At 46.6% G+C, this 26,662-nt stretch overlaps 1 protein-coding gene across 2 annotated transcripts; it reads right to left on the bottom strand.

Annotated features, from left to right (window-relative positions):
* Positions 1–481: 481 nt before the first annotated feature.
* On the bottom strand, positions 482–26,662 carry LOC140421758 (uncharacterized). 2 transcript variants are annotated; one of them, XM_072506617.1, is made up of 2 exons: positions 26,596–26,662; positions 482–3,145 (listed from the first exon to the last, which is right to left on the bottom strand). In XM_072506617.1, the coding sequence occupies exon 2, from the start codon at positions 2,783–2,785 to the stop codon at positions 1,775–1,777; it is 1,011 nt and encodes a 336-aa protein (XP_072362718.1). In that variant the 5' UTR covers positions 2,786–3,145; positions 26,596–26,662; the 3' UTR covers positions 482–1,774. The 2 variants fall into 2 exon arrangements, with proteins under 2 accessions (XP_072362718.1, XP_072362716.1); XM_072506615.1 differs by lacking the exon at positions 26,596–26,662 and adding an exon at positions 4,336–4,573.

The following is a 26,662-nucleotide window of genomic DNA, read 5'->3' as shown; positions in this document are numbered from 1 at the left end:
CTCTCTCTCTAGTTTCCTCCTCACACTGTCTGAAATTGACTCATCTGTAGCACCTGCATTTCATTCCTCGGTTCAGTTTCTAAGGCTCTAACGCGCTATGTGTCGGTTTCCTGTTTTGCAGCACTCAATTGCTATTGTAACCTTGCATTTTCTACCTCCTCATACAACTAGCTTTCGCTGTAGCCTTCCTCAGCTTGGAGGCACGTTTCGCTTGCCCCTTTCTCACCCCTTCGCAGTGTCCAAAGGATCCCGGACGCTTGAATGCCTTATTGGCATCTTCGACTCATTTAGGCCATTTATTCTTTCGGTAATCTTGGGAGTACTCTTTCCCAATCTGGATTATTACCAGCCATAATTTTAATTTGGACACAGTGTGACATTAAGGTGATCACTTAACCATGCCCACCCAGGGACGCCAAATGTTGACCCTCAGACGACGATATCAACTGACGTGGCGACAAAGAAACACTGACACAAGATATTAAGTACAACTCATTCTTTATTAATGTTTAAAACAGGGGGCAACACGGTGGCGCAGAGTTAGCCCTGATGCCTCATGGCGCAGACGTCCCAGGTTCGATCCCGGCTCTGGGTCACTGTCCGTGTGGAGTTTGCACATTCTCCCCGTGTCTGCGTGGGTTTCGCCCCAAAGGATGTGCAGGTTAGGTGGATTGGCCATGCTAAATTGCCCCTTAATTGGAAAAAATGAATTGGGTACTCTAAATTATTTTTTTTTAAATTAATGTTGAAAACAAAAGGTCAACATGAACTGTTCTTTATCTCACTTGTTAAAGTACTGATTACTTGTTACAATGAATCGCAAAACTCGTGGCTTGGGCCCAAATACTACTCATTGCAAGGTGAGGTGGTCAGTCTCCCTTTGATAGATTGTCTTCTTTTCTGAGCCCAGGACCCAATGTTTCCCTGCGTGATGGTTGGTCCTGTAGATCTTTGCTGTGGTGGCTCTGAGCATCCCCGCTTTTATCCCGTTTCTCCCAGTATCGTGAATGTTCTTAGTCACATACACCCGTGTCTAGGGTCATCAGTTTGTACATTACCAGCTGAAAACAACAGGGCACAAGTGCTGTCCATGTTCTTCTTATCTGTCCTTGCTGAGCAGTCTCTGCAGCTGCAGCAGTTTCATGTTGAGTATATCTTATCACACCCTGCTAACTCAACAGGCTGGTTCATTAAACTGCAACTGTGTTCACAGTCCCTGTGCAAGATTGGCTACTTTTCCCATCATGCTTTGTGGGTGTTTAGCAGATTGTCACCCTGCTGCATTCTGTATTTAGTTTTGATCTTCCTGTATGTGTAGGAAAAACACTATTTACTCTCCAGGATAAAATAAATATCCTTCATCAGCTTTTGTGGATCATTTCAGTGGCAATCTGGTCTCTCAGGCTCAAAGAGCATCTTGAGACCGGCCGTCCCGCAGAGATTCTGACCCTCCCATTTCGCCAACTTGTCAGAATGAACATGGTTCATCCTGGAAGTGATTAACATCAGCAATTTGTTTTTTAAATTTTAGACTACCCAATTCATTTTTTCCAATTAAGGGGCAATTTAGCCCCTACCCTGCCCTGCACATCTTTGGGTTGTGGGGGCAAAACCCATGCAGACATGGGGAGAATGTGCAAACTGCACATGAACAGTGACCCAGAGGTGGAATCGAACTTGGGACCTTAGCGCCGTGAGGCAGCAGTGCTAACCACTGCACCACCATGCTGCCCTGATTAACAGCAGCAATAACAGCAGAATCCAACCCGTACCGTCATTCGTGGACTCGCTGGTGTCTCAGCAGGTGTGTTGACCGAGTGAATCCCTTCTCACACACTGAGCAAGTGAATGACCTCTCCTCAGTATGAATTCGCTGATGTGTCTGCAGGCTGGTTAACTCAGAGAATCCCTTCCCACACTGAGCGCAGGTGAACAGCTTCTCCAACGTGTGAACTCTTTGGTGTGACTGCAGTTTGGATGAGTGAATGAATCTCTTTCCACACTGAGAGCAGGTGAATGCCCTCTCCCCCGTGTGAACTCGCTGGTGCGTCTGCAGGTGGGATAACTGAGTGAATCCTTTCCCACACTGTGAGCAAGTGAACGGTCTCTCCCCAGTGTGAACTCGCTGGTGTGTCTGCAGGTGGGATAACCGAGGGAATCCCTTCCCACACTGAGAGCAGGTGAACGGCCTCTCCCCAGTATGTATTTGCTGGTGTGTCTGCAGGCTGGATAACTGAGTGAATTCCTTCCCACACTGAGAGCAGGTGTACGGCTTCTCCCCAGTGTGAACTCGCTGGTGTGTCTCCAGACTGGAAAACCGATTAAATCCCTTCCCACAGTCAGAGCAGATGAATGGCTTCTCCCCAGTGTGCATTTGCTGGTGTGTCTGCAGGTGGGATAACTGAGTGAATCTCTTCCCACACTGAGAGCAGGTGAATGGCCTCTCCCCAGTGTGAATTCGCTGGTGTTTCTGCAGACTGGATAATTGAGTGAATCTCTTTCTACACTGAATGCAGGTGAATGGTCTCTCCCCGCTGTGAACTCGCTGGTGGAACATCAGTTCCTGAGAGCTTTTGAAGCTATTCCCACAGTCAGAACATTTAAAAGGTCTCTCGTTGGTATGAGTGAGATTGTGTCTCAGCAGGTTGGATAACTGAGTGAATCCCTTCCCACACAAAGAGCAGGTGAAGGGCCTCTCCCCAGTGTGACTGTGTCGATGATATTCCAGCTTGGATGGGCAGTTAAATCCCTTCCCACAGTCCCCACATTTCCAAGGTTTCTCCATGTTTTGGGTCTCCTCGGGTCTTTCCAGGTTGGACAATCAGTTGAAGCCTTGTCCACACACAGAACACGTGTACAGTTTCTCCCCACTGCGAATAGTGTGATGTTTTTTCAGGCTGTGTAACTGGTTAAAGCTCTTTCCACAGTCAGTGCTCTGGAACACTGTCACTCGGGCGTGTGTGTCTCGGGGCTTTTCCAGTCACACTGATGTTTCACATTTGTTGAAGCCAACAGAACAAACACGTCTCCTCCTAGATTGAAAGGTTGATGATATTCAGGTCCTGATGAATCGAGTGATTCTGTCAGATCTTGACATGACATTTGGTTAGAGATTTCTTTCTCTAAATCCTCACTTTGTAATATTCTGGAAAAGAAGTTTACAGAAGACATCACTGTCAGTACAGGATAGAAATTCAGAATAGACAATTCTAGTTTCTATCGAACATTCTTTCCTCTCTCATTCCCCAAAAGTTGTAATTCTCCATCTCACACACTCTCCCTCCATTCTCACTCTGCTGTATCTAATATTCTCCTGATTCAAGCTGATTGACAGATCCAAGCTCACTGCTTCCTGTCCTGGACGCAGAGACTGAAAATCTTCATGCAGGCTGCTAGTCAGATATATGTCTATATTAGTGGGCTAAAGATGCGTTTAATGTATAGGATTGTTTCAGTTGGTTAAGATACAGGGGGTTGTGATTGATCATTATCTTGAATTTGCTGCCGATGAGAGTAATCAGCAGAAATGATGAATAATTTCTACATGAAACTGGATGGGCTCTGCTGGCTTACAGAATGGGACACACTCGAGACTGACAGAATTGCTTGCCGATTTGGCATCGATTTGATTTGGTTTGGCATCTTCCCTTCCGTTATAAATCTGACTGGAAATATATAACATAGCTACTGTACTATGTTACAAGAGTAAAATAATTAATGTACTTTATGACAGAACCATCAATAATATATCTAATCTACAGCCTCCCCGAACAGGCGCCGGAATGTGGCGACTAGGGGCTTTTCACAGTAACTTCATTTGAAGCCTACTTGTGACAATAAGCGATTTTCATTTTCATTTCAATCTGGATAACAACACCAGACATATCCCCGTCCTCATGGAATCAGAGTTTTACAGTACAGCACGAGGCCCTTCGGCCCTTCATTTCTATACTAGCCATCAAGCACCTATTTACGATCATCCCATTTCCCAGCACTTGGTCCGTAACCTTGCATGCTTTGGCTTATCCAGTGCACACCTCAATGCTACTTCAATGTTGTGAGGTTTCCCGCCTCTGCCACACTTTCAGTCACTGAATTCCAGATTCCCACCACCCTGCCCTTCACCTTGTTACTGACGGGTCTACCAAGGGGAAAGGTTTCTTCCTGGGCCAGAGAAAATGTGAAAATTGTCAGAACCTCTGCAATCTCCTCCCTTGACTACCACAGCAGCCTTGGATACATCTCATATGGGCCTGGGGATTTAAACAAGTGAACAACTGAAAGCCAGAAAAAGAGCATAAATGCAATGGGGAGAAAAGAATGTGTTTTACTCACAAATATTGGAGACAAGAGGACGTTTCAGCCTGTTGGGAGTCAATCTTCATTCAGAGGCAGAAGAGTAACAGCTTTCCTGGGCAGGAAGAAGCTGTATAGCCATTGACAAATCCCAGATTCTGATTGGCTGGATGACCAGAGCCCTTCCGGTCTTCCGTGAGTTTCCATTGGTCAATCCCCCTCATGGCGACAATAAAGGGGTGGACCTCGACTCACGTGGGGTGGGAGGGCATTTGACCTCCAGGCGTGCTGAGCTGTTGACCAATCCGCAGTATTTATTTTCTGCAACCAGTGATATTGCCCCCAATGGGACATTGTGTACTCTGAGTCATTGTGACGTCTCATGGTTCCAGTGCGCAGACTCGGTGCCAACACAGGAGCCCCGCCTCACCAGTTATTCCCCTCCCCCTGTACCTCCCCGAGACAAGGTTTCCAGGAAACCGGCTGACGGCTCCGCCAGAGCGAAAAGGCGCTCGGTGATTCGCTCTCTCTACCGGGACTGCACATGTCCAAGGGAGAGGGGAAGGTGTCCATGTGCCAGCCAGAATTCACCCCCTCCCACCTTCCTGCTGAGGGTTGACCAATAGGAAGAGTTGGGACCGGAAAGACTCTGCTCCTCCAGCCAATCAGAGCGGGCTTTGTGTGAATGAGGATTGAGCTTCACACTAACTAAAACGTCCTCCCGTCTCCAAAATCTGTGAGTAAAACACTTTCTTTTCCCCCCCTTTCCAATTCTTTTCTCATTCTGACCTTCAATTGGTCACTTGCAGCAACTGAAGGGAAAGAAGTGAATCCAGGGAGGGTGCAGACTCTGGAAAGCTTGGCCCAGGTCTCTCTCTCTCTCTCTCTTAAACACATTGACATATTTTGCTCTCTCAGCTTGACACAATTATTTGTCTGGCGAAAAGGATGGTCTCTTTCCGACTGTTCACAATTAAAGGGTGGTTTCCCCAGGAGATGGCTGACATTTAAGGGGACAGTAAATTAATATCGGACGGAGAAATGTCTGTTTCTATGGTACACATCAGATATATTATTTCTGGTTCTGTAATGAAGTACATTTGTTTTCATTTCTAGTCTTGTAATACTGTAGTGTAGCTACGTTATATATTTCCATTCGTCACTTCCCTGAGAGAGCTGTTCGTCTCTGGAATTCACATCCATCGGGACCAGTTAAGGCCGGGAAGGTCATTGAATATTTTCACAGATAAATTGGACAGATTTTTAAAAATCTGTTTATTATAGTTTTTAAAACTATTTTTTAACGATAAACACAACAGAGTAACAGAAAAATTGGTAGAAAATGAGTACAGAGCAGAACAAGAAATATTGCCAGCACAAATACAACAACATGTTGCAGAATTAATTATGAACAGGATATTTGAGGGACCAAAACCTCCAGATGAAATGCCGGATCAATTGAACAACCAGATAACTTGTTAATATCGTGGGCTCGATTCTCCGAAGAGGGAACAAAGTCCCCTAGCTTGTTTAGCTGTGCATTTCCTGCCACTCAGTTCCGAGAAACACATGGCTATTCAACGCAACTCGCGTTGTATAAGGGACCTGAATGGGAACACGCGACCAAGGCCACACATAGCCACATTTTGTAAACTGGGGAGCTCGGCTGGCTGGATCTCCCCCTTGCAGTGAGAGATCGGGACATCATTTTTAAAGAGTGCCTCGATCTCCGAAACAATCCCCTCCCCTCGTAACTCTTTCAAGACCCACACCGGGCACCTCATGCCTGATCATGCGCATGCAGAAAATGCCAGTTTGGCACCTTGGCAGTGCCCATTCCCACTGGCAGTGCCATACAGGCACCTTGGCAGTGCCAGGCTGGTACCCAGGTGGCACCAGCAGTGCCAGGGTACCACCTGTCCAAAAGGCATGCATTTGGGGGCCTTGGATCCCCTGGGCGACCCCCATAAGTGCTGCTCCATCTGGTCCCCGTTTTAGTGCTGAACGGTGCTCGCCCAAGGTCTCTGAGGTGAAGGGAATGAATCCCAGAGCCTCCAGTACCTCGGCAACATGCACATTAGAGTGGGGCTAATTCCTTGCTCTAATATGCAGATTTGCCAAAAAGTGATCTTGCTAACAATGGCTGGGATTTTACATCACAATGTCTTGCGAGAACGCGTTGAATCTCGCGAGGCATGGCGAGCCAGGTAGATCCTGGGAGCGGGGTCTCCTGGGTTTCATCAGCCATGCTGCACCACGGTGAGATGTTCTGCCAGCGCAGCGTGGCCATTGGATCACAACCAGTGACTGAGGAAAGAGGGTAAGATCATGTTAAAACAGGAGGATAACTGCCAGTTGCACAATCAGAGCATTGCAAAACATACTAACAATATGATCATATTCAAATGAATAAGTTAAATTGAATTCGCTCATGGAAAGCCCAGGAGAAGCAAGTCAGGCGAATTGGAGCCGATGCATTTGAGATAGGGGTCCCATACCTTCCAGAAAACATAAGACTTAGAATGGAGTACAGACTTTGAAAATTCCATCGGGATGCATTCCATAACCAGCCCATGCCAGTTTTGGATGGAGGGAAAGTTGTGGCTAATCCAGGAGCAAAGATCAGGGTATTATATCACCTTTTTTCATTCGAATCAGTGATTTCCCCATCTGGGAGACCCAGGATCAGGAATACAGGATCAGGCTCAATCAAAAATTCTCTCCAATTCCCTGACTACATTTGACCAATAGGATTGAATCTTGATGCAGCTCCATAGACGATGTATATAGTCACCCACGACTACCAGGCACTTTAGGCTCACAGGGATTGGATTTATTTATTGTCATGTGTACCGAGGTACAGTGAAAAGTATTATGCTGCGTACAATCCAGACAGATCATTCCATACATGGAAATAAAACATAGGGCATAGATAAATACACAATGTAAATACACAGACAAAGGCATTGGGTAAAGCATACAGGAGTGCAGTACTACTCAGTAGGGAAAGGGGATGTATTAGGATCAAACATGTGTCTAAGACTGGGTGTCAAATGAAGGCTGTGTAGTATCTTCAACTGGGTCTCCTTCCTATTATTGCTGTTCAAAATTTCATCAGCCATAGTCCTATATGTTGCCCTGGATCTCCACATCAATATTGACTGCTAAGTCCCATGACTACGAGGATCTCAGCATTGAAATTCAGGATATGGAATCATAGAACTGGCTCATCAATTGTTTAGGCTCCACAGAATTCAGGGTTCTTTTCACTGGGGAAATTGAGGAATCAAGAGGCAAAGATGTCTTGTTACAGATAACGTCTCTAAGCTGTAAGTACTTAAAAAGGACAGTCTAGGGATGTCAAACTGTTGGCAAAGTATGCCCAAAGGATGAACATGTCTCCCAGCCTCAAAATGCCTCTATCCAGGTATCAAATCCATGGTCAATGGGACCGGGTGAGATGTCTGGACTGCCCTGGACAGGAGAGACAGTGGAAGTCAACTTAGATTTCCCTTCAAATTGGCGGACCAACCTCCACGCTCCTGAGAGTATTAATAATAACAGGATTATCACACTTAGCAGAACCTGTCTTAATGTCACCAGAAAACAACAAGACCTGTAGAGGGAAACCTGACTGGTCTGCTTCTATATCGAGCCAGATGGATCTTGTGTCTATCCTAACCCAACCCCTTACGAACTTAGATGAGAGGCCAATTGATATAACCTGATATTCAGGAGACCCAAACCTCCTTTAGCTCCTGGTAATTGGAGCTGCACAAACTTGAGGCTAGGCTTTTTAAAATTCCAGATAAATGTACTAATCATTCCATCAATTTCCTTAATGACTGGTTGACAGCAGTTTAGGCAGCATCTGCAGAGGGTACAACAGTCTGGGCAACACATTTCATTTTACATGAAATTGGAAGAGCCGACCACTGGGCAAGGTCCCACCTAATAGCCACCATCAGCTGTGGAACGTTGGCTGCATATAGCTGTCTGAAAGAGGGGGGGGGGGCGGTCATTGACATTCCCAGATATTTAAATCCCAAGGGGGGTGCCATCTGAAGGGGAAGTTAACAAGAGGAGGGGGCTTACCCTGCCCCACTAATTAAGGGGCAATTTAGCGTGGCCAATTCACCGACCCTGCAATCTTTGGGTTATGCGGGTGAGACCCACACAGACACAGGGAGAATGTGCAAACTCCATTCCGGACAGTGAACCTGAGCCGGGATCGAACCCAGGTCCTCAGCACCATGAGGCAGCAGTGCTAACCACAGCGCTGCCCATGTAAAATTGATCATATAACCAGAGAAGTCACTAAATCTATCCACTACTCCAATAATGGCCGGGACTGAAACACTGGGGATCGACACAAACAGCAGCCCGTCATCTGCACACAGATGTGATCTTGTGCTGCCTCACCCCACCCCCCAGTCCCGATATCAGAGACTCCGATCTAATAGCTCCCGGCAAGGGTTCAATGACCAATGTAAACCACCAGGGGGACAGAGGGCAGCCCTGTCTAGTCCCTCTCTGAAGCTCAAAATTCAACGACCATAAACCATTCTGGAGCACCACTGCGGATGGTCTGTGATTTTTCACAAAAACTTAGAGTACCCAATTCTTTTTTTCCCAATTAACGGGCAATTTATTGTGGCCAACCCAGTTACCCTGCACATCTTTTTGATGAGACCCACACAGACACGGGGAGAATGTGCAAACTCCACACGGACAGTGACCTGGAGCCAGGATCGAACCCGGGACCTCAACACCATGAGGCAGGACTGCTAACCACTGCGCCACCATGCCGCCAAGCGTGTGCTGTTTCAAGATCAAGATTGCCACCCTGAACTTCTGCATGGTTTATATGCCACAACATTTTGTCTCGACCTAAGTTTAAAAACACAAATGCCAAATCTTCAGAAAAAGTATTTTATGGGGAATCTTGTGTGATGCAAGTTCTTCACGCAGAATGTACAGCACAGAACCAGGCCATTCAGTCCCTGTCATTTATACTGTACACAGGGCTCCTCCCATTTTACTTCATCAAGCTTCAACAACATTCGAACCGTTACTGGAAAATCTTCCCCTTATAAACCCAGTCTGGTCCTCCCGCACAATTGTCGGAAGGATGTCCTGCAGCCTTCTCGCCAAAACTTTAGATAGCGGTTTCAAGTCAACGTTCAAAAGAGAGATTGGGTGATGAGAGACCCACTTCTCTGGGTCCTTGCCCACCTTCAGAATCAAAGAGATATTAGCCTCACGAAAAGTCGGTGCAGCATCACAGAGTCAAAAGAGTGACAATACATTGCGGAAGGAGGTTGCTGGGAGGTAAGTCAACCTTTAAAAGCACTTGTCTTTGCAGGGGCAGGCCAGTCGATTTCGGCGGGAGAACAGCTGGTGAGTCAGTTTCAGCGGGAGCATTGCGGAAGGAGGTTGCTGGGAGGTAAGTCAACCTTTAAAAGCACTCGTCTTTGCAGGGGCAGGCCAGTCGATTTCGGCGGGAGAACAGCTGGTGAGTCAGTTTCAGCGGGAGCATTGCGGAATTCTCAGCAGGAGCTGAGAATTTTTCTTTTTTTTTTTTTAAATTAGTTTTTTAGGCGGGAACAGGAAGTCGACCCGCGGACGTCTGGGAAGATCCTCACCAATAAATTCTGGTGGAGAGCGCCAGGTGGCCATATTGCTCACCGCCTGCGGCCCGCGTACGTTTGGGGTGATTAGGAGCCTTACATACCCAGCTGCGCCGGACACCAAAACGTTTGATGAACTTGTGAATATAGTGGGGCAACACTTTAACCCAACCCCGTCCACGATAGTGCAGCGTTACCGGTTTAATGCCGCTGAGAGGACCCCTGGAGAATCCCTTGCCGATTTTCTATCCAGGCTACGCAGGATTGCGGAGTACTGTGACTATGGTGAGACCTTGTCAGAAATGTTACGCGACCGTTTGGTTTGCGGTATTAACAATGCAGCCACCCAGAGAAGGTTGTTAGCGGAGCCAACATTGACTTTTCAACAGGCCATTCAAATAGTCTTGTCCCGAGAGAGCGCAGAGCGAGGAGTACAGGAGCTACAGGTAATGGAAGTGCATGCCTTGGGGCGCAACCCTTTCCGTCCAAAAATGTCCCCCCGCACTCCTGCGGTACCTTGGGCGAGGCAACGTCCAGACTGACGCCAATGGCCATCGGACATTCCTCCCCGAAGGGAGCCTTCTCCAGAGCCAATGGATGAGGAGTCATGTCCATGTCAGACTTGTAGGCGCCGACCCCGTTGCGGACGGCGGTCCTGGGGATGCCAGAGGCGCCGTCGTTCCGACCGAAACTGGGACCAGCCCAGGGGCCGTAACTGGGACCAGCCCAGAGGCCGTACCTTCCATGTGGATGAACCTGCGGCGACTACTCCTGAGGACGTGGAGACGGAGGACGACTGCCTGCAGCTGCATTGTGTGGCTGCTCCCCGTGTGGCCCCCATTAAGGTGACAGTACGGGTCAATGGCCACCCGCTTGAGATGGAGTTGGATACTGGCGCAGCGGTCTCAGTGATCGCCCAGAGGACATTCGACCGCATCAAGCAGGGTATACAGACCCTTACATTAACCGACTCACAGGCCAGGTTGGCCACCTACACGGGGGAACCACTGGACATTGCAGGAACTACAATGACCCCTGTTGTCTATGGACGCCAGGAGGGGCGTTTCCCACTTATCGTGGTGCACGGCCATGGGCCCAGCCTGTTGGGTCAGGACTGGTTGCGCCATTTGCGGTTGCAATGGCAGCACATCCTCCAAACAGTTTCTGAAGGGTTGACTGAGGTGCTAGGACGATACCCAGATGTATTCCAGCCTGGTTTGGGGAAAATAAAAGGGGCCGTAGCCCGTATCCAAGTTGAACCAGGAGCCACGCCGCACTATTTCCGTGCGCGCCCAGTGCCTTACGCCTTGCTCGAGAAGGTAGAAGGGGAGCTCACTCGTTTGGAGAGTTTGGGTATTATCAGGCCCGTCCGTTTTGCTGACTGGGCAGCACCAATTGTACCTGTAATGAAGCCAGATGCCACAGTTCGCTTGTGTGGCGACTATAAACTTACAGTGAATACAGTTTCCCAACTCGACCGATATCCAATGCCTCGCATAGAGGATCTCCACGTGAAACTTGCAGGTGGACTCTCGTTCACAAAATTAGATATGAGTCACGCCTACCTGCAGTTGGAGCTGGACCCTGCCTCCCAACCATATGTAACGATTAATACACACCGGGGCCTGTATGAATATACACGGTTGCCCTTTGGAGTATCCTCTGTCTGCGCAATTTTTCAACGTGTTATGGAGGGCATTTTGAGAGGTTTACCACGTGTGGCTGTCTACCTAGATGACGTTTTGATTACAGGGACGTCGGAGCAAAAACATTTGGAAAATCTGGAGGCTGCCCTTAGACGCCTTTCGGAGGCTGGAGTCCGTTTACGTCGCACAAAGTGCGTATTTCAGGCAAAGGAAGTAGTCTACCTAGGTTATCGGGTGGACCGCGAAGGTCTGCACCCCGTCGCAGAGAAGGTGCGTGCAATTCAATATGCCCCCACCCCGACTGACACTTCGCATCTTCGTTCTTTTCTCGGTCTCGTAAACTATTACGGGAAGTTCCTCCCCAATCTGGCAACTACGCTGGCCCCTTTGCACCTTCTGCTGAAGAAAAATCACACCTGGGTTTGGGGTCAGCCGCAAGAAACCGCTTTCCGGCGGGTAAAGCAACAATTGTCGTCGTCTGGGTTACTAACCCACTATGATCCTGGAAAGCCTTTGCTCGTCACATGTGATGCATCCCCGTCTGGTATTGGGGCCGTCCTGTCCCACAAGATGGAGAACAGGGCCAAGCGACCGATAGCTTTCGCCTCCCGCACATTGACTGCAGCGGAGAAAAAGTACGCGCAGATAGAGAAGGAGGGCCTGGCAGTGGTTTTTGCGGTGAAACGCTTCCACCAGTAGGTGTACGGCCGCCATTTCACTATCGTGACTGATCATAAGCCCCTGCTGGGACTTTTCAGAGAGGATAAGCCAACACCGCCCATTGCTTCTGCACGGATCCAGCGCTGGGCTTTGTTGCTTGCTGCATACGAGTATTCTCTGGAGCACAACCAGGAACGCAGATAGCAAATGCCGACGCACTGAGCCGATTGCCTTTATCAACCGGCCCCATGTCGACCCCCACGACCGGTGAGGTGGTTGCAACCCTAAATTTTATGGACACCTTGCCTGTCACGGCATCACAGATCCGTGAGTGGACCCAGACGGAGCCAGTCCTGTCAAAGGTTCGACACACAGTCCTGTATGGTGGGCAGCATAGACAGCTCCCAGGCGAGTTGCGGGCATTTTCCTCCAAGCTGTCAGAATTCAGCGTGGAAGACGGCATCCTCTTGTGGGGGACGCGTGTGATTGTCCCGGAAAAAGGCCAGGAGCTGATACTATCAGACTTGCACAATGGGCATCCAGGTGTGACCAAGATGAAAATGTTGGCCCGGAGTTATGTCTGGTGGCCAGGCCTTGACACCGACATTGAGAAGGTGGCCCAAAACTGCTCCATTTGCCAGGAGCATCAGAAGCTTCCGCCGGCCGCGTCTTTACATCACTGGGAATGGCCAGGGCGGCCTTGGGCACGCTTGCATGCAAATTTCGCAGGCCCTTTTCAAGGATCCATGTTCCTTCTACTAATTGACGCCCAGTCCAAATGGCTAGAGGTGCATAAGATGCAGGGGACAACGTCCTGCGCAACAATTGAAAAGATGTGTTTATCGTTTAGTACGCATGGCCTCCCCGAGGTGCTGGTCACGGATAATGGCACTCCATTCACGAGTGAGGAGTTTGCTAGGTTCACAAAGATGAACGGTATCTGCCTTACCCGCACTGCCCCGTACTACCCGGCTTCAAATGGGTTGGCAAGGCGCGCAGTGCAGACATTCAAAAGAGGTCTAAAGAAGCAGTCTTCCGGATCAATGGACACGAGACTGGCTCGCTTTTTGTTTACGTACAGGACCACCCCCCATGCAGTGACTGGGGTAGCTCCCGCAGAACTCCTAATGGGCCGGAGACTTCGCACCCGCCTTAGTATGGTTTTCCCGGACATTGGCGCAAAAGTACGCCGCACACAAGAACGGCAGGGACAGGGATTTTCTCGGCATCGTCCGATTCGGCAGTTTGCGCCCGGTGACCCAGTATTCGTTTGGAATTTTGCTGGTGGTGCCCAATGGGTTCCTGGTGTAATCTTTCGCCAAACGGGCCCTATATCTTACCAAGTGCAAGCCCAGGGTCGTCTCCAGCGAAAACATGTAGACCACGTCCGGTCCAGAAGACCATCCCCTCAAAAGATTCCCCGCCCCCGGAGCTCATTTCAACAGCCGCAGAGACCAGAGACAATCGAAGGTAGTCCTCACAATCTTCCACTGGTGCCTCACTCGAAGCCTACGCAGGTCGTTACGGGACCGAATGGAGATAGCGACGCTGACATGACGGAGGCAGCAGACTCTGACTCCGAGATGGAGACACAGGATGCATCAGAGGGGGAATCCTCGGGTCCACGGGCCGTGGATGTCCAACCGCGCCGTTCATCACAGAAGCGCCAGTCTCCGTCTCGTTACACGCCGCCTGATCCAGCGCCGCGTGCAAATGGCGCCAGCCTGCATCCAAACGAGTCCGACGCCTTCCTTCGCCAGGGTCTTAGGTGGATTCCTTGGACTTTGGGGGGGGGGGAGGGATGTTATAACCTGCCTACTTACCATTGGCTGGGGACTAATGACTATCCCACAATCCTGTGGGAGTATGAGCTTCCCCAATGAGGAGGGCGGAGAAACTCCTAGTATAAATAAGCTGGCCAGTTCAGGAACCAGGAGGAAGGAGTATGTAGCAAGGGAAGTTACTGCTACTGTTATGTATATATGTTATAGTAAATAAATGTTATTACTTTGTATCCTTAAAACTCGTGCTGGATTCTTCGTGGCCCTTACAAAACCCGATGTGGTGAAGCTTTAGAATTCTCTACCCTAGAGGATTGTGGGGCCTCAGTCATCAAGTATTTTCAAGTCAGTGAATGATCGGTTTCTCAATATTGAAGATATCAAGTGAGATGGGTGTAGTGTGGGGGAATGGTACTGAGGTAGATCGGTAAATGGTCTCATTGTATGGTTGAGCAGGCTCGATGGGCCCAATGGCCAACTGCAGGTTGGATAAGTGAGTGAATCCCTTCCCTATTTGTCCTAATGTCTACATCCAGGACAGGAAGCAGTGAGCATGGATCTGTCAATCAGCCTGAATCAGCACCTTCAGGAGAATTGGGAGGGTGAATAGTAGATACAGCAGAGTGAGAATGGAGGGAGAGTGCGTGGGACAGGGATTTACAGCTTTAGGGGAATGAGAGAGGAAAAGTGTACTATAGAAACTAGAATTATCTGTTCTGAGTTTCTATCCTGTACTGACAGTGATGTCTTTTGTAAATTGTTTTTACAGGATATTAGAAGAGGAGGAATTACAGACAGAAATCTCAAAGATCACGTTGGCTTCAGAAGATTTTAACCATCCGTGTGACTGGAAAAGCACCGAGAAAGAGACACACACCCGAGTGAGAGTGTTCCAGAGCAGTGACTGTGGAAAGAGCTTTAACCAGTTGCACAGTCTGTAAAAATATTGCACCTGCTGAGACACCAGCGAGTTCACAAGTGATGACAGGGGTTGGATTCTGCTGTTTTTGCTGCCGTTAATCACATCCAGGACTGAACCATGTTCATTCTGACACTTGGTGAAGTGGGAGGGTCGAAGGGTTTCTTTCTGCTGGACTGGCCGGTCTCACGACTTTGCTTCCAGTGGGCTGACAGGACTTTTATCCTGCAGAGTAAATAGTCCTACCTCCTCGGGTAGAATGAAAAGAAACACATTTGTCTCTGTTCCATTGAGTCTACAACACAGGGCCAGGCCAGTTGGCTCAATTGGTCTCTCTGTATTTATGCCCCACATGAGCCTACACCCAGCTCTCTTCATCTCCCCCATCAGCATATCCTTCTATTCCTTTCTCCCTCATGTATATATCTCGCTTCCCCTTCAACGTATTCAGGAGAGGCAGTGGCGTAGTGGTATCGTCCCTAGTATTCCAGAGGCCCTGTGTAATGTTCTGGGAGTCCGGTTCAAATCCCATGAGGTAGATGGTGAAATTTCAATTAAATAAAAATCTGGAATTAAAAGTCTAAAGGTTAGACCATTGTTGATTGTCGCATAAACTCGTGTGGTTCACCTTTAGGGCTGGAAATCTGCCGTCCTTGTCTACTTGGGCCTTGTGAAATGGCCCAAGTTCCAGGGCAATAAATGTTGGCCCAGCCAGTGATGCCCACATCCCATGACTGAATTTTTAAAAATTCTGTTCACCTCAACCACTCGCTGTGGGAGTGAGTTCCACATTCTCACTCTCACTGGGTAAAGAGGTTTCTCATCAAATGCCTATTGGATTATTGAACCCCTTCATCATCTTAAAGACTTCCATCAGGTCACCCTTCAATCTTCTCTTTTCTAGAGAAAAGCAGCTCCAGCCTTTCCTGAGGGTGAAATGCTCTCAGTTCTGGTATTATTGTTATGAATCTTTGTTGCACCTTCTCCGCTGCCTCGACTTCCTTTTTCTAAATGGAGATCACAAATGTTGACAGTGCTCCCAGTGTGCAGGCGGTGCTGATGGGAGTGGGAGGTGAGGAATATGCGGGAATAGTGATTTCGGACCACACCCCGACTATCGAGATGTGAGTTTGTTCGGGACAGGCGCAGAGGTTGGGGAGGTATTGGCAGCCACGCTTTTGGAGGCCTTGAAGGCCACCGTCCGGGAGGAAATTATTTTGTCCAAGGCCCATAAGGATAAGATGGGAGGGAGGAGCATTGGTGACTGTTGGACCAGATAGTTGAGGTGGATAGGAGGTATTCTGTGGCCCCCACGATGGGGTTGTTGGCGGAAAGGAGGAGGTTACAAGGGCAGTTTGATCGGTTGACAATGGGAAGGGCGGTCGGTCAGCTGCAGAGGGAGTGGGGGTGCAGTGTGAGTAGGGGGAGAAGGTGAGTCGCACGCTGGCCCACCAACTGTGATGACTGACAGCGGTGAGGGAAATTCTTCAGGTGAAGCTGGAGTGGGGGGAACATGGTGTCGGATCCGGAGAGTATAAATGAGGTGTTCCAGTCAGTTTTTAGATGGGCTGGACTTCCCGGAGTTGGCGGAGGGGAAGAGGCAGGCACTGGATGAGCTGTAGGACTAAAGGAGGTGATGGAGTGCATTGGCACGATGCAGTCAGGTAAGACGGCGAGGCTGGATGGCTTTCCGGTGGAATTTTATAAGCAGTTCCCGACGGAGAAGGGGGGGGGGGGATATCCGGCTATGTTGACGCAGGCGTCGTTTTCACTAATCTTGAAAAGGGGGAAGAATACATTGGACAGCGGGTCCTATAGACCCATCTCGCTGCTGCATACTGATGTGAAAATCCTGGCAAAGGTATTGGTGAGAAGGTTGGAGGGGTGTGTGCCGGAGGTGGTCTCCAAGGATCAGACTGGGTTTGTGAAGGGGAGGCAGCTCCCTCCTGCAATAGTAGGAGGTTGTTAAACATAATTATGACCCTGTTGGGGCGAGGAAGTGGAGGGGGTGAGTGCCAGAGGTGACTGTGCCAATGGACTAAGAGAAGGCCTTTGACTGGGTAGGGTGGAGGTATTTGTTTGAAATCCTGAGGAGGTTTGGGTTCGGGCCAAGGTTTGTGGTGTAGGTCGGTTGCTGTATGTGTCCCAAATGTGACCAAATTATCCTGTTACAACAGGCCCAACTCTGACGTGAGATAATGGTCACTTTGGGGATAAAAGTAGAGGTTCCGAACGTTTTTCTTGCTGGCCAAGTACTGAAGACTCCCGAGGCCGAGTTCCAAGGAAATTACTGTCAAAGAAGGAGCCAGACTCCCGAGGCTGAATTCCACAAGAATTACTGTCAAAGAAGGAGCCAGAGAGGGTTACGCTTCTACAGACTGATCACCCACATGAAGTTATAAAAGTCAATGTCTTAAAGTTGTTCAGAAAACCTTTTTCATTTAATAAACTTATTTTAAAATTTACTATCCAGAGAATTCTGCCTTTGTCTTAATTGGTTAAAGTCTTGTCTGAACCAAAGTGAATTTATTAAATGGTAAGTTGGGGGTGGCTGAAATCAATTAATTTCCAGATAATGAGATCAGATAACAAATCTTCAATTTAAAAACATGCATTACTCTAGCGCCTTCCACACCCACAGAACGTCCCAAAGTGCTTTACAGCCAATGAAGTACTTTTGAAGTGCAGTCACTGTTGTAATGTAGGAAACACAGCATCCAATTTAAACACAGCAAGATCCCACACACAGCAATGTGATAATGAGCAAATGTTTTTAGTGATGTTCATTGAGGGATATTGTGGAGGTGGCGATGGATATTGTGGAGGTGGCGATGGTTCCTATGGAGTCTCCGTTTAAGAGCGCAGACTGATTCCCTCCTCAGTAACCAAATCGTGTTTGGTATTAAAATTGAAAAACGTTGCGAGCATTTGCTGAGGCAGCACAATGTATCGTTAGAAGATGCAATATGTTTGTGCCAAGTGAGTGAGCTTGCCACGAGTCAGTCTGCAGATATACAGTCCCGGGAAAAAGGCGCAAAAGAAGACAACGTTGCTGACGCCATTACAGCTGTGGCGCAGTTTAAAAAATGACGCGCTGCAGCTGGCAGCCATTTTACAAATGACATAAGCAGCTTGGTGATGTGTGCTCGCTGTGGCCACGCCCACCAAGGAATAAAATGCCCAGCCATTGGCAAACTTTATCATTACGCCTCACAGTGCCGTTCAAGTACAAAAAAGCCTCCAATTAATACAAAAAACTTTTTTAACAAGGCCATGAAAATTCAAAGTATGCAAAACAAAGCAAAATGTTCTCATTTTGATGTTGAAGCACAACAATACGATTTAGAAGACACATTCTTTGTTGATGCAGTCAACAAGATTGATAATGCTGAAAAATAACATAAAGCAGATATCATCTGTTCATATTAAGAAAGATTGGAACACATCATTGAAAGTAAAGGGGTCCAAAATATTTTTCAATTTGGATACTGGAGCTCATGCAAATTTGATCACTGTATCACACCTCTTTCCTCCAATTGAAGCTACTAAATGTCAATTGAGGGACTACAGTGGCAACATCATCAGCACAAGAGGGTTGTGTTGTCTAACAGTAAGTAACAATGATATCCACCTGCCAGTGCGATTTGAAATAGTTGATGCCAATAAATCATCTCTACAAGGTGTTGATGCTAGGGGCTGGTTTAGCACAGTGGGCTGAACAGCTGGCTTGTAATCCAGAACAAGACCCAGCAGCGCGGGTTCAATTCCCGTACCAGCCTCCCCGAACAGGCGCCGGAATGTGGCAACTAGGGGCTTTTCACAGTAACTTCATTGAAGCCTACTTGTGACAATAAGCGATTATTATTATTATTAACAACGCCAAATCTTGTGAAAAAGATTCACAGCGCCAATCGATCTGTTAGTTCACAGCAAGATAACATACAGGACATCCTAGCTACGTTTCCAAATGTGTTCACTGGTTTGTGTATGTTACCGTTTACCTATAAAATACAGCTTAAAGAAAATGCTACACTAGTAATACATCCTCCGAGAAGAGTACCAGCCCCTCTCAAAGAACGTCACAAGCAGGGACTTGACCGTATGCAGAAACTGAACATCATATAATCGAACCTACTGGTTGGGTTAGTTCCATGGTAAGGGTATGAAGACCTAATAGAGATCTACGAAGATGTATAGACCCAAAGGATCTGAACTGGAATATCAGGCGAGAGCACTATCCAATTCCTAAGTGCGAAGAGATTACACGTGAAAAGTTTTTTAAAAGTTAGATGCCTCGAAAGGATTTTGGCAACTACAATTTGATAAGTCCAGCAGAAAGCTCTGTACTTTTAATACGCTGTACAGAAGATATTGTGTCAATCGCATGCCCTTTGGAATCATCTCTGCATCAGAATATTTCCATAGAGCAACAGAAACCATTACAGAAGGTATTGGTGGGGTACGGGTGTACGTCGATGATATTATTATCTGGTCTGCAACACCAGAAGAGCACAATTCCAGATTACTACAAATGCTAAGAAGCATTGATTTGTATGGATTGAAGCTCAAATCTAAGTGTCAATTTGGGATTTCCAAACTGGGTTTTTGGGAGATCCCATATCTAAGGATGGTGTACAACCGGACAGTGCTAAAGTTAAAGCTATACACAAAATGCCTGTTACGACAGATAAAAAAGCAGTCTTGAGAATGCTTGGAGTTGTCAACTTTCTTGGCAAATTTGTTCCGAACCATTCGTCTAGAACAACAGCTCGTCGACAATTGATCAAGAAATATTTTTCTTTTTCTTGGACTTCACAACATGAAACGGAAAAGTCCAACCTCAAACCCGCACTGACCTCAGCCCCACTTCGCACATTTTACGATCCGACAAAGTAGACAAAGATCTCGACGGACGCGAGTCAAGTCAGGATGGGAGCTGTTCTTCTACAGAAGACTTCAAAATGATCTGTGGAGACCGGTAGCATATGCTTCTCGAGCCATGATGCCCACCGAACAATGCTGCGCACAGATTGAGGAAGAATGTCTTGGGTCTGGTGACGGGTGTTGAAATATTTCCCTGTGTTTATGGTCTACCTACATTTGTGATTGAGACTGATCATAGGCCGCGTGTGTAAATAATTCACAAGAGTCTTAATGATATTCGCCCAGATTACAGAGCATCCTAATGAGACCAAGAAGATATGATTTTTGTCTAGTATATACTCCAGGAAAAGTTCTGATCCGTGCAGATACATTATCACGTGCTACTGAAATGAAGATAAGATTCCAGATCTTGTGCAGGTGATAGATGCTCAAGCTGACATGCTAGTTGACACACTACATGTTTCTGATTGCAAATTAAGATTAATTAAAGAAGAAACTGCAAAGGATGAAGTTTTGCAGTGAATGATTCATCACATGACTGATGGATGGCCAAATGCAAGCCGTTCTTGCTTCAGAAATGTTAAAAATGGCCTTTCTGTGGTAAATTGAGTTTTCCTCAAACTGGATAGAATAGTCATTCCTACAAAGTTGAGAAGACAGATTCTTACCCAGATCCATGAAGGACACCAGGGTATTGAGGAATGTAAATGACGCGCGAGGCAATCCGTATATTGCCCTGGTATAAATTCAGACATTTAAAATTATGTTTCTGATTGTGACATTTGTCAAAGAAACTAGTCTGCTTAACAAAAAGATAAATTCCCAATGATGAATATTGTACAATTCAATGTTCTAAAGTGGGAATAGATGTTTTCTACTTTCAAGGCAAAGATTACCTCGTCATTATTGACTACTACTCAAATTATCCAGAAGTGATTAAACTTACAAACTCAAGTTCAAAATCAGTCATCAAGTCAACTTAAAGATGTTTTTTCTAGACACGGGATAACATTGATCGTCGAAAGGGACAATGGACCTTGTTTCGACAGTTGGGAATGGACCCGGTCCAATGGGAATGCTGAGAAAGGTGTAGGTAGCGTGAAGAAATTGTTGAAGAAAGCATACGAGGCGAGACTAGATTTTGTGCTAGCTTTATTAAGTTATAGAGCTGCTCCTTTATCGACAGGTCTTTCGTCAGCGCAACCTCTTATGAACAGACTGCTACATACAACATTGCCAACCTAACTGTACCAAATCTTGATGATAAATCAATTGTAAACAAGATGAGACAGCAACAGCAAACTCAAAGCTTGTATTACAACAAATCAGCCAAACAGCTGATTCCGCTAATTCCAGGAGATTGTGGACGTGTACAAGATCCAACAGGTGGATCGTGTTTTAAGTCAGGCAGCTCCACATTCCTATCTTGCAAAAACATCTGAAGGTTCGATATTCAGGAGAAATCGTCGTGCATTGTTGAAGGTGAAGCAACCTCCAACTCCAATTCAACCTCAACAATTGTTTTCCAACAGTAGGTTTCCTGGACATTGGTTAAAACTCAGTACTTCATCATCTGATGCTCAACTTACTGATGCAAATATGAATCAAAAGAAGAAAAATTCTGACTCAATGACAGTTGGATTGAGAACATCAACGAGATGAAGGAAGAAACCTGATCGTCTCAATTTATGAACTATAAAACACTGATTTAACTCGTATAACTTTTACTGATGTTCATTACTGTACATTGCCATTACACTGCCTGTATGTAACTTTGAATGCAAGAATCAAATTTTTCAAAGAAAGGGGGCTATCACAATATGTGGATTTTATAAAGCACATAAAGGGTTAATGTAATGTTACTACTCTACTCACTAGATGGTGCCATAGAGCAACCATATAAATATCACTGGCCTCCTTGACTTCTGGGAGAGAGTGGAAGGGAACCAGACAGAGTAGGTGTGAGATAGTTTAACTGATAGAATAATTTAGTGTTGTAGAAGTGTAGTGTCATCTTGACTTGTCTAATTCCTTAGTAATATGTTCGAATCTAATTCAGTGTAGTGTAATAAATTAGCTTTGTTAAACGCTGCTTGCTGTTCTTTGTTAACACTACAACCTTCACCATCCTGAAGGACAAAAACAAAGAACACAACAATCTCTTACTCTGAGATGATGCTCTCTGGTCCTAGGCTCTCCCACAAGAGGAAACATCCTCTCAGTATCTATCGTGTCGAGCCCCCTGAGAATCCTGTCTCAATACGGTCGCCTCTCATCCTTCTAAACTCCAATTAGTACAGGCCCAACCTCTCCTCATCAGAAAATCCCTTCAAACCCTGGATCGACCTTGTGAGCATTCTCTGGGCTGCCTCCAATGATAGTATATCTTTCCTTAGATAAAGGTACCAAAACTGCTCGCAGTATTTATGGTGTGGTCTAACTACTGCCTTGTATAGTTTTAGTAGAACATCCCTATTTTTATATTCCATTCCCTTTGAAATAAATGCCAACATTCAATGTATCTTGGCAATTACCTGCTGAACTTGCATGCCAACCTTGTGATTTATGCAGGAGGACCCCCAAATCCCTCTGTGCTGCAGTGTTCTGCCGTCTTCCTCCATTTAAATAATGCTCAGCCCCTTTAGTTCTCCTACCAAAATGCATAACTTTACATTTTCCTACATCGTCTTCCATCTGCCAAGCTTTTAGGCACTCACTTTAAAACAAAACTATTTTTATTGAAAGATTTTCATTTTATGACAGACAGACTTATCATCCACACACTCCGACTGCGCAATTGTATCTGCCCAGAGAGAAAAAAACCACACAGGAGTAAGAATAATAACAAAAACATAACACAGGATTCACCATGGTAACAGAAACAAACATTTTGCATCTTTAACTCGTTCTAGACACAGTGCGGTTAGGCTGTACATTTGTGCTCTACATCTTGCTGGTGTGGTCTATGTTAGTGCATCATTAGACCACAGAATTTACAGTGCAGAAGGAGGCCATTTGGTCCATCAAGTCTGCACCGGCCCTTGGAAAGAGCACCCTGCTTAAGCCCACACCTCCACCCTATCCCCATAACCCAGTAAACCCACCTAACCCTTTGGACACTAAGGGGCAATTTAGTATGGCTAATTCACCTAACCTGCACATCTTTGGACTGTGGAGGAAACCGGAGCACCCAAAGGAAACCCACGCAGACACGGGGAGAAAGTGAAAACTCCACACAGACTAGTCACCCGAGGCAGGAATTGGACCCGGGTCCCTGGAGCTGTGAGGCAGCAGTGCTAACCACTGTGTCACCGTGCGTGCCCAGCATGGTAACTTCATGGCTTGAGAACCCCCCCCCCCCAGTTGTCACCTGTGGGGGAGTGGATAGTCCCAGCGCTGTGAGGGTGGTGAGGCCTCACCAGGAGAACTTGACCTTCTTTTGGGGGTGGTGCTCGTGGGCCCTGCACCCTGTTGTATTATATATTTCCCCTGTGTTTTGGGTGCTGCCTCTTTCCCCCCCCCCCCCCCCGCCCTATACCTGCACGTTTACTCTCAGCGACTGATGCATGAGGACACCAAAGTCTCACTGAGTCTCCACCTCTTTCAATTAACACCCATTGAAATAATAATCTGCCTTCCTATTTTTCTACCAAAGTGGCTAACCTAACATTTATCCAGGTTATACTGAAACTACCATTCATATGCCCACTCACTCAGCCTGTCTAAATCCTGCTGAATAATCTCTGCATCCTCCTCACAGATCATCTTCTCCCAACTTTGCATCATCTGCAAACTTATTTCCCTTGTCCAAATCATTAATATATAATGTGAACAGTTGGGGTTCCAGCACAGTACCTGTGGCACTTCACTAGTCACTGCCTGCCAATCGGAAAAAAACATTCATTCCAACTTTTTGCTTCCTGCCAGCGAACCAGCTTTCTATCCATCTCAAGACACTACCCGTAATCCTATGCCCTTTGATTTAGCAATCTGCTGTGTGAGACCCCTTGACATCCGTCTGCACAACGAATGCATCCATTTTATTTCAAATGCTCTGAGCATTCAAGTACAAAACCTTGGGTGGCACAGTGGTTAGCCCTGCTGCCTCACGGCGCTGAGGACCCGGGTTCGCTCCCAGCCCTGGGTCAGCGTTCGTGTGGAGTTTGCACATTCTCCTTTGCCTGCGTGGGTTTCACCCCCACAACCCAAAGATGTGCAGGTTAGGTGGATTAACCACGCTAAATTCCCCTTTAATTGAAAAAAATAATTGGGTATCCTAAATTTATGGGAAAAAAAAGATAGTCCTTTTAACATTCCTTGACCGGTCCCTACTATTTATTACAATGTCGTTATCTGATACAGGCCCTTGGTTTCTCTGCTTTTTTATTCTCTTTGCTGTATTTTTCTTGTGTTTCTGATTCCCCCTGCTCTTAATCCTGACATAGGTTCCCACCCCTTGACTATTTTAGTTTAAACCCCCCCCTCCTCCTCTTGATTCTGTAAAACTTCTAGACATATGCTCAAAGGAATCATTAATTCAAAGTCCCATTTCTTATGAACATATTTATTTTAGATCTACCTGTAGTGTTAGGAAAAACACTATTTATTATCCAGGATAAAATAAATGTCCTTCATCAGCTTTTGTGGATCATTTCAGGGAAATGTGCTCTCCTCGGCTCAAAGAGCATCAGCCCACTGGAAGCAAAGTTGTGAGACCGGCCAGTCCAGCAGAAAGAAACCCTGTGACCCTCCCACTTCACCAAGTGTCAGAATGAACATGGTTCAGTCCTGGATGTGATTAACACCAGCAATAACAGCAGAATCCAACCTGTCATCGCTTGTGAACTCGCTGGTGTCTTAGCAGACTTGACAAGTGAGTGAATCCCTTCCCACACTCAGAACAGATGAACGGCCTCTCCCCGGTGTGAACTCGCTGATGTGCCAGCAGGTTGGATAGATCAGTGAATCCCTTCTCACACCCAGAGCAACAGAATGGCCTCTCTCCAGTGTGAATTCTCTTGTGTGTTAGCAGGTTGGATAACTGAATGAATCCCTTTCCACACTCGGAGCAGGTGAATGGCCTCTCCCCAGTGTGAACCTGTCGGTGCTTCCGCAGATTGGATAACTGAGTGAATCTCTTCCTACACTCTGGACAGGTGAATGGTCTCTCCCCAGTGTGAACTCGCTGGTGTGTTAGCAGGGTGGATGAATCACTGAATCCCTTCCCACATTCAGAGCAGATGAATGACCTTTCCCTAGTGTGAACCCGCTGGTGCACCAACAGGTTGGATGAATTAGTGAATCCCTTTCCACACTCTGAGCAGGTGAACGGCTTCTCTCCAGTGTGAACTCGCTGATGAGTCTGCAGGTGAGATAACTGAGTGAATCCCTTCCCACAAACAGAGCAAGTGAACGGCCTCTCTCCGGTGTGACCACGTCGATGAGTTTCCAGTGCAGATGGGGTACAAAATCCCTTCCCACAGTCCCCACATGTCCACGGTTTCCCCATGGCGTGGGTGCCCTTGTTTATCTCCACGTTGAACGATCAATTGAAGCCTCGACTTTACAGCGAACAAAGGTGCAATCTCTCCCTGCTGGGAACGTTGTGATTTTTTCAGACTGGATAACTGGTTAAAGCTCTTTCCACAGTCAGTGCACTGGAACACTCCCACTCAGGTGTGTGCGTCTCAGTGCTTTTCCAGTCACACTGAAATTTTAAATATCTTGAAGCCGACAAAAGAGACAAAAATTCACCCTTGAGATTCAGATCCTGATGAATTGAGTGAATGCCATATCTTGACATTTGGTTTGAGATTTCTGTCTGTAAATCGTCCTCTTTGAACATCCTGTAAAAGGTGTTTTCAAAAGTCATCACTGTCAGTACAGGACAAAAATTCAGAACAGACCATTTTATATTTGATTCAGTTGTTCCCCCATCTTGACTGTAATCCTCCCCATGCACCCTCACTTCCCCCGCTCCTTCTGTCGCCATTGTTTACTCCTGATAATTCTTATAACATTAGAACATGAGAAACTGGAACAGCAGGAGGCCATTCAGCCCCTCAAGACTATTCTGTCACTTCATCAGATAACGGCTGATCTTCACATCCCTGCGCTCACCCCAAGTCCGTTCATTCCTAAAATATCCAAAATTCCTCTATTCTCTGTCTTGAACAAACTCAGTGACTGAACATCCACAACACTCTGAATTTATTATTCCTTCTTAAGATAGCGGCATCACTGGCATGACCAATATTTGAATAGACATGATAAATTCGACTTTAAATAGCTGATACATCAAAAACAGGTTTCACAAAATCACAAACATTTCTCCTGTCAGTTACAGAATGGATTGCTTCTGTGACTCAATGACTCTGTGTCTGGAAATATAAAATGTAGCGACAATACAATGTTACACAACTAGAAATAATAAATGTACTTTATTACAAAACCATAAATAATATATCTAATCTGCATAATATAACAATACTGGATATTTCTCTGTCTGATATTAATTTACTGTCAGCCACCTCCTCGGAAAGCAGCCTTTTAATTGTGAACATCAGGAAAGAGACCACCCTTTTAGCCAGACAAATAAATGTGTCAAGCTGAGTGAGCAAAGGATGTCAATGTCTTAGAGAGAGACCTGGGCCAAGCTTTGCAGAGTCTGCACCCTCCCTGGATTCACTTCCTTTCCCTTCAGTTGCTGCAAGTCACCAATTGAGGTCAGAATGAGAAAAGAAATGGAAAGGGGGGAGAAATGAAAGTGTTTTACTCACAGATGTTGGAGACAGGAGGACGTTTTAGTCTTTGACTCAATCTTCATTCTCAAGAAAGGCCGCACTC

This window comes from Scyliorhinus torazame, chromosome 5 (genome assembly GCF_047496885.1).
Source record: "Scyliorhinus torazame isolate Kashiwa2021f chromosome 5, sScyTor2.1, whole genome shotgun sequence".
Taxonomy (NCBI): domain Eukaryota; kingdom Metazoa; phylum Chordata; class Chondrichthyes; order Carcharhiniformes; family Scyliorhinidae; genus Scyliorhinus; species Scyliorhinus torazame.
This window is presented reverse-complemented; position numbering and strand designations above follow the sequence as displayed.